The sequence below is a fragment of the Dermatophagoides farinae genome, chromosome 2, assembly GCF_024713945.1.
Source record: "Dermatophagoides farinae isolate YC_2012a chromosome 2, ASM2471394v1, whole genome shotgun sequence".
Lineage (NCBI taxonomy): Eukaryota > Metazoa > Arthropoda > Arachnida > Sarcoptiformes > Pyroglyphidae > Dermatophagoides > Dermatophagoides farinae.
Genome location: NC_134678.1, coordinates 7,361,860 through 7,369,667, shown reverse-complemented (window position 1 = coordinate 7,369,667; position 7,808 = coordinate 7,361,860). Strand labels below are relative to the sequence as shown.

The following is a 7,808-nucleotide window of genomic DNA, read 5'->3' as shown; positions in this document are numbered from 1 at the left end:
ATAGCAGTAAATTTTAATCTGAATTTATTGGTGAAATTTTTTTTTTTTTTTTTTGAAAATTCGAAAATTCATTAAACAAAAAAGAACATTTTTTTTAATTGAATTTTTTCTCGCCTTTTGGAATAGGTCGTCTATGCTACGTTTAAACCACTGGATAACTTGGTCTGGTAGCAATACCACATTGATTATTTTTATCACGTGACATCAATACATAACCATCAATTCCCCAATTAGTTCCCCAAGAATTTTTCACTTTCCAATATTTTATTCCGTTCAATTCACCATAACCAACGACCGCTACACCATGATCAAGATGTTTAAAATCGGATGAACAATTTTCATTATTATAAATGCCTGATGTATAGAACATAAAAAACAAGGAATCGGCATCGATTGCAACGGATATTGGTCCAATTTTAGCTACAGCTGATTGTAATGCATGTTCATCACCATATTTAACATCAACATAGCTATGAATTGTTGCACCGATCGTTTTATTCTTTTCTTGTTGTCGACATTTTTCATCCATTCCTTTATATGGGTATGATTTTTCCGTATCGATACCATGATTTTTAATAACCATTTTAAATCCATTATCCATGTAGCCACCTTCACAACCATGATTACCTTCGGGACGGGAACAATCGACTAAATTTTGTTCCGACAATTCAATCAATTTGCCAGTTTTTAATGCATGTTGACTTTCGATCGATGCTACTGCACTGAATGCCCAACATGAACCACATCTACCTTGATCTTTGACTGGTGTTACAACACCACGTTTAGTCCAATCAATTTCATCTGGTAATGATGAAATGTCATTATCATTATAATTTTCGTTATTAGATGATTTCTGATGATCATCACGATAACCATTATGTTTTGAACGAAATTCATCCAAAGTCATATCGGCAAATTTGTTCAATCCTAATTCAAATGTTGAAAGACCTTTCGAATATTTATCACGATTATGTTGTTCAATTAATTCTGCATTTTTCATGAAAATATTTCGACGATATTGTTCTTCCTGTTCATTTGCATATTGTCGATTGTATGTTTCCTATTGTTTTGATAGATGAAAAAACAAATAATGATTAAATCAGACAAACAATCAATCAATCATACCTTGAAATGAATCCATCGATCATCCAATAATGGAGATGTAATGGAAAAATTTACCAAACTCGATAATATCAATAATATCGACAAACAGTAAGATTTCATTTTTGGTTTTGGTTTGTTTGTTTTGAAAATCATCGACAAGCACCAATCAATAACTACCATTTTGATGATCGTTCAATTTAAATACCAAAAAAAGATTACCTTGAAATTTTTTTTTTCAAAAATTTTAATTAATCATCAATAGAAAACTATGACAACATCGATAAAATATGCAAAAGAAGAAAAAACATTTATTGATGATAAATTTGGATCCGTTTCATTGACGTTGTTTTTTAAACAACCGGATAACTTGGCGTACTGGCAACACCACAAAGATTATCTTTATTACGCGCAATCAATAGGTAACCATCCACACCCCAGGTAGTACCCATTGAATTCTTAACTTTCCAATATTGTTGACCATTCAATGTACCATATCCAACAACGGTCATACCATGATCAAGAAAGAGCATATTACAATCCTCATAATCATAAACGCCAGATTTATAGAGCATAAAATGTTTCGAATCAGCATCAATTTGTATAGCGACTGGACCAACTTTTGCAACAGCATTCTGCATTGTCAATTCATCGAAACGTCTCAGATCAACATAGTTTTTCATTGTTGAACCAATCGTTTTATTTTTAGCACGACAACCAGGACTTTTTGGACCAACATATGGATAGGATTTTTCTGTATCAATTTCGTGATGATTTTTAAGTATATACTCAAAACTATTATCAATTAAACCTCCTTCACATCCATTATTCCATACATCTATTGAACAATCGACCACTTGTTGTACAGATAATTCAACTAGATTACCGGTTTTCAATGCATGCTGACTTTCTAATGCTTGAACTGGACCGAATGCATAGCCAGAACCACAATCGCCCATACTTCGTACCGGTGTTACAACACCTTTTTTTGTCCAATCAATTTCATCTGGTAGATCATCAACATTATTATCTGTATAGATTTGTGATGATGATTTATGAAAATTTCGAATACTTTTCCAATGTTTTTTTGGCCCAATTAATCGAAGATATTCATCATGTGTCCAATCGGCAAATTGATTGATACCCAATTGATATGATGATAATCCTTGATCATAAAGAGCATTATGTTTTCGAATAGTTTCTAAATTTCGTTGAAAATTTTCCATTCGAATTTGTTCTTCTTTCAATGAACCATATGATCGATTGAAAGTTTTCTAATTGATTTTTGTTTTCATAGGAAAAAAAATGATTAAATAATATTGGATTGAAACAAACAAAAAATAATTACCTTAAATTCGATCCAATCATTTTCAATTGATAATGATAATGATGTTTGGCACAATAAAAATTGTACTGAAATCAACAATAATAATGGTCGCATTTTTTTTTTGAATTCAATTAAAGATGAAAATTAAAACAAAACAATGAATGATTTTTTTTTGCAAACATAATCATCAAATTTATATGCACGAAAAAAAAAATTTTTTAAATTTTAAAGAGATCCGTGAGAAAATAAAACAAAATCATCATCATTTTATTAAGATAAAAAAAAATTGTACAAAGAAAATATTTCAAGTGGATGGATCATGTAATTAATTGATTGATTGATTAATTACAAACACTTGGATAATATTATTCAATTTATTTATTTATCATCATCTTTTTTTCATAAATTTTTTTCCATTCAAATTATTATTATTTTGACGACGATTTTTATTAATAAACATTTTCCGTTTCCCTCTTGCTGTATTTTTCAATGAATCGCCATCGTTATCATCATCATCATCATCATTTCCAGCATCATTATTATCATTATTTTTACGTTTTCGATTTTTACCAACACCAGCATCGTTCATTTCATTTTTAGCAAATCTTTGTGCTTGTAATACACGTTCCTGGAATAACATTACTTCATCATCATCGATTGGTGAATATTTTGGCATTTGTTTGCCCAATAAATGTTCAATACGTTGATATAATTCAACATCATATTGTGATACAATAGTAATGGCTTTACCATATCTACCAGCACGTGCTGTACGACCAACACGATGTATATAATCTTTGCTATGTGTTGGTATATCATAATTGATGACAAAATCAACATGAGGTATATCAAGACCACGGCTAGCAACATCTGTTGCCAATAATATACTTCGTGCTTTCGAACGAAATTTATTCAATGATCCTAAACGTTTTGCCTGTGACATTTGTCCATGTAATGGTATAGCGTTGAAACCAAGATTACGTAACATTAATGCTATACGTTGTGTTTGATTGCATGTATTACAGAATATAATGAATGAATTACCTTGCAAACTATTCAATATATAGACTAAATAACAATCTTTATATTTAACGGGAACAAATAGATAATATTGTTGAAGATTATCGACGGTTTTATATTTACTTGATACTTCCACACGAACAGGATCTTTTAGTGATGCACGTTGTAATTTTTGCACTTTAGATGTCATTGTAGCCGAAAACATAAATGTACGTCGTTCACGTGGTATCACTTTCAATATGGTATCAACTTCTTTTTCAAAATCCATATTCAATATACGATCAGCTTCATCAAGTACCAAGAATTTCAATGTACGAAGATGAAATCCTTTAGTATTTTCTAGATGATCAACTAAACGACCAGGTGTAGCAACGATAATATGTGGACGTTTAGCCAATGCTAATGATTGTGTCATCATATCCATTCCACCGACAATTGTGGCTGTTGTAACACCGAAACTAGTTCCCAATGCTTTGATTTGATCATTGATTTGAAATGCAAGTTCACGTGTAGGTGTAAGAATCAATGCAAATAATCGTAATGGATTATCCAATAATGCTTGTAGTATGGGCAAAACAAATGCTCCAGTTTTACCGGATCCAGTTTCAGCTAAGCCAATAACATCACGTCCTTCTAGTGCTAATGGTATGGCTTCAATCTGTATTTTTGATGGTTTGGTCCATTTCAATGATTCACAAGCTTCACATAATACATCACAAACACCTAATGATTGAAATGTTGCCGTTTCTTCACGTAATGAATCTTTTGTTTCAGGATTAAGAAGAAAATTTTCGGAATTTTCATTATGTTCTTGTTCTATTTCTTTTTCATCATTATTATCAATAATATCTTCATCGGCTGAAGAATCAGACATTTTTTTTTATTGGAGAAAAAAATTTTATTTCAAAATCACAAATGTAAATATTCTAAACAATTCTCACACTGGTAGATGTAGCTACACGTGTGCTCAATAAACAATCGATTGTAAACAATCGATTTTTTTTTTTGTTTCATGTCAATATTTATTTCTATTGTTTTCATCATTCGATTTGTGATGATTTCGGTTTTTTTTTAATTCTCGTTAATCTCTAACCATGTCTTCAGCATTAGTATCATATGATGATAGTGGAAGTGATTCCGATGATCATGACCCCGAAGTTGAAATGAAGTTACCAGAATCAATGTTACAAATCGTATCGGCTCCTCAGGTTGATGCCACAATGGTACGTGGTTCGTCAACATTCAAAAATTCAGAGCGATTTATTGATGTTAAAAATTGTAAAGAACTTCAATATAATCCAAAATTCAATGAACTTTATCGTCCAGAATTCGGTCCATCTAATCCTCATGGCCAAACAATTGGTAAGAATTTTCTTACCGGATCACTAGAACCTGCATACATGTCAGAAGCATTGTTTGAATATCAACGAAAAAATTTTCATGCTTATGGTATTGCAAGTGATCCTAGTACAGGTGCTAAAACCGATCAAACAGTTTCAAAGCCTGGTTCATCAAAAACAATTGATGATGTAAAATTATCGGGCGAAAAGAAAAAACGAAAACGATTAGTTAATGATGATCCAGCCGATATTGAAGGCTATAAAGGTCCTTGGGCTGAATATGAAGATGAACAAAAGATTGCTCGACCAACTGAAGAAGAACAACAAGAATTGATTGAAATTCTAGCTAAACGTAAAAATGTTCATGCTGGTGGAACAGTTAATAAAATTGAAGAAGAATTTAAAGATCGTGCTACCTTGCATATAAAAGATCCATATGATTATCAAGGACGATCATTTTTACATCCACCACATGATATTGATGGTGTACCATTACATAAACCAGATCATATTCCAAATCGATGTTTTCTACCGAAAAAACTACTCCATACATATGTTGGTCATTCAAAACCAATCAATGCCATACGATTATTTCCACAAACTGGTCATCTATTACTTTCATGTTCGGCTGATTCAAAGATTAAACTTTGGGAATTATATAATGAACGTCGTTCAATAATGACTTATCATGGTCATCGTCAAGCAGTACGTGACATTTGTTTCAATCGTCATGGTGATCGTTTCATTTCATCAGGTTATGATCGTGCCATTAAATTATGGGATACAGAAACTGGACAATGTATACGAAAATTTTCTAATCGTAAATTTGCCTATTGTATACGATTCAATACATCGGATGATTCACATTCACATTATTTCCTTTCGGGAATGTCGGATAAGAAAATTCTTTGTTGGGATTGTCGATCTGGTTCTATTGTACAGGAATATGATCGTCATCTAGGTGCAGTCAATACGGTAACATTAGTCGATGGTGGCCGTAGATTTGTTTCAACATCTGATGATAAATCATTACGTGTATGGGAATGGGATATACCTGTCGATGTTAAATATATTGCTGATCCATCAATGCATGCTATACCGGCTGTAACAGCAGCACCGAATAATAAATGGTTAGCATGTCAATTTATGGACAATAAAATTCAAGCATTTGCATGTATGAATCGTTTCAAATTGAATCAAAAGAAAATATTCACCGGTCATATGGTTGCCGGTTATGCTTGTTCACCAGATTTTTCTCCTGATATGAGCTATCTAGTATCTGGTGATGCTGATGGTAAATTATTTTTCTGGGATTGGAAAACAACAAAATTATTAACATCATTTCAAGCACATGAAAATGTTTGTATCTCTACATTATGGCAACCACATGAAACATCCAAAGTAATTACAGCTGGTTGGGATAATCTAATTAAACTTTGGGATTGATTCATTATTGTATTTTCATTTTTTTTTTTTTTTTTTTTTTTTTTTTTTTTTTGATTTTATGTCATTTCATTTCATTTTCTTTTTTTGTGTAAAATAAAATTGAAAAAATCGAATTTCATTAAAACAATCGATATCTGAGTTGTTCATCACTTAGCAATCGAACCGTTTGATTTACCGCGTTTTTTATTTCATTGTTTTTATTCGGCAAGAAAGAGCGAAAAAAGTTTATTTATTTTTTCCTTTTTTAATTTCAATCAAAATGTCAAATATTGATTCTATCAATGATAAAACCTTTAGAAATCTAATCTCAATATTGATATCGATTGTAAGGACGAATTTGAATGAGAAAAATTCAAATATAAATCATCATTTATTATCACACATGTCATTATGGTTATTATCCAATGATTATTGTTCGATTATTGGAAAATATCGAAATGATGAAATAGAAACATGTTTTCTACATATACGATCAATATTTTTAAACAATAAAAATGATCTATTATTGTTGTATAGATTTCGTCAAAATCTTTATCCAAGTTTAATTGGCACAAATGAATGTTTTAATGGAACAAAATTCGATAACATTGTATCATGGTTACATAGAAAATATAGTGATCATCTAATGTTGGAAAAAAAGATGATTTCATTACGAATGAAAAATATCCAGGTAAGTTCAATCATTGAATGTTTTAATTGATTTTTGATTTTTTTTTTGTTTCGATATAGAAAATAAATAAAATTGAACAAATCTATCTCGATTGTTTTGGTAATAATCATGTACGGAATAATGTATGGATAATACTACAAGAAAAAGTTAAACAATTAGAAATGTTGAAAAAGAAATCTGAAAAACATAAAGAAATCGAAAGATTAAAACGATTATTAACAATCGGCATTAGTAATAATCGTGATGATGATATTGTTGGTTCATCAACAGCAATCAATCTACATGAACAATATCGTAAAATAACGATTGAAAATCAATTATGTCAAAAACAGATCAACATACTACGGCAAAAGAAATCTCATATCGAATCAATGGATTCAGCTAAAATCGAACGTATCAAACAATTGATTAAAGATATTCGATTTGTTAAAGAATTGAATGCAACACCACCTACAGTAAAAATATCGCCAATTATTCCTATACCATCATCAAATAACAACAGTGAAGATTCACCATTGAATTTTTCCATTCAATCATCATCAACAACAACAATGGATAATATAAGCCTAAGTTTTGATGCAGAATTGAAATTTTGAAACCAAAAATAGAAAAAACCTTGAACATCTATTGCGTGGTCATTATCGAATATCATTTTTTTTTTTGCAAAAAAAAATCACATGAAAAATAAATTCATGTTGATGATTAAAAGTGGTGTTTGTTAATTTTATCCAAAAATGGTAAAAATATTTCAATAATTTTGAGATTAAAAATGATGATGATGATCATAATTTTTTTTTCTTGTTTATGCAATACAAATAAACAAATACAAACAAGGGTTGAATATTTTCATCGTCTTTTCAAGGTCAATTTACAATTTGATGTGTACATATGATGATGTAAGGGG

General features: G+C 30.5%; 4 protein-coding genes across 4 annotated transcripts; 2 read left to right on the top strand and 2 right to left on the bottom strand.

The window, feature by feature from the left end:
• Nucleotides 1-7: 7 nt before the first annotated feature.
• Nucleotides 8-2,595, bottom strand: LOC124498946 (uncharacterized). Its single transcript, XM_075728562.1, has 4 exons — nucleotides 2,450-2,595; nucleotides 1,457-2,375; nucleotides 1,126-1,277; nucleotides 8-1,060 (listed from the first exon to the last, which is right to left on the bottom strand). Exons 1-4 carry the CDS (start codon nucleotides 2,540-2,542, stop codon nucleotides 143-145), a joined length of 2,082 nt encoding a protein of 693 aa, XP_075584677.1. The 5' UTR covers nucleotides 2,543-2,595; the 3' UTR covers nucleotides 8-142.
• Nucleotides 2,596-2,674: 79 nt separating this feature from the next.
• On the bottom strand, nucleotides 2,675-4,433 carry pths (probable ATP-dependent RNA helicase DDX47). The gene has a single exon (XM_047060782.2). It carries the CDS (start codon nucleotides 4,320-4,322, stop codon nucleotides 2,817-2,819), a length of 1,506 nt encoding a protein of 501 aa, XP_046916738.1. The 5' UTR covers nucleotides 4,323-4,433; the 3' UTR covers nucleotides 2,675-2,816.
• Nucleotides 4,434-4,462: 29 nt separating this feature from the next.
• Nucleotides 4,463-6,347, top strand: LOC124497141 (pre-mRNA-processing factor 17). The gene has a single exon (XM_047060759.2). The coding sequence runs from the start codon at nucleotides 4,543-4,545 to the stop codon at nucleotides 6,232-6,234; it is 1,692 nt and encodes a 563-aa protein (XP_046916715.2). The 5' UTR covers nucleotides 4,463-4,542; the 3' UTR covers nucleotides 6,235-6,347.
• A 57-nt stretch (nucleotides 6,348-6,404) lies between these two features.
• On the top strand, nucleotides 6,405-7,517 carry LOC124497179 (uncharacterized). Its single transcript, XM_047060806.2, has 2 exons — nucleotides 6,405-6,904; nucleotides 6,964-7,517. The coding sequence occupies exons 1-2, from the start codon at nucleotides 6,494-6,496 to the stop codon at nucleotides 7,498-7,500; spliced, it is 948 nt and encodes a 315-aa protein (XP_046916762.2). The 5' UTR covers nucleotides 6,405-6,493; the 3' UTR covers nucleotides 7,501-7,517.
• The last annotated feature ends 291 nt before the right edge of the window (nucleotides 7,518-7,808 follow it).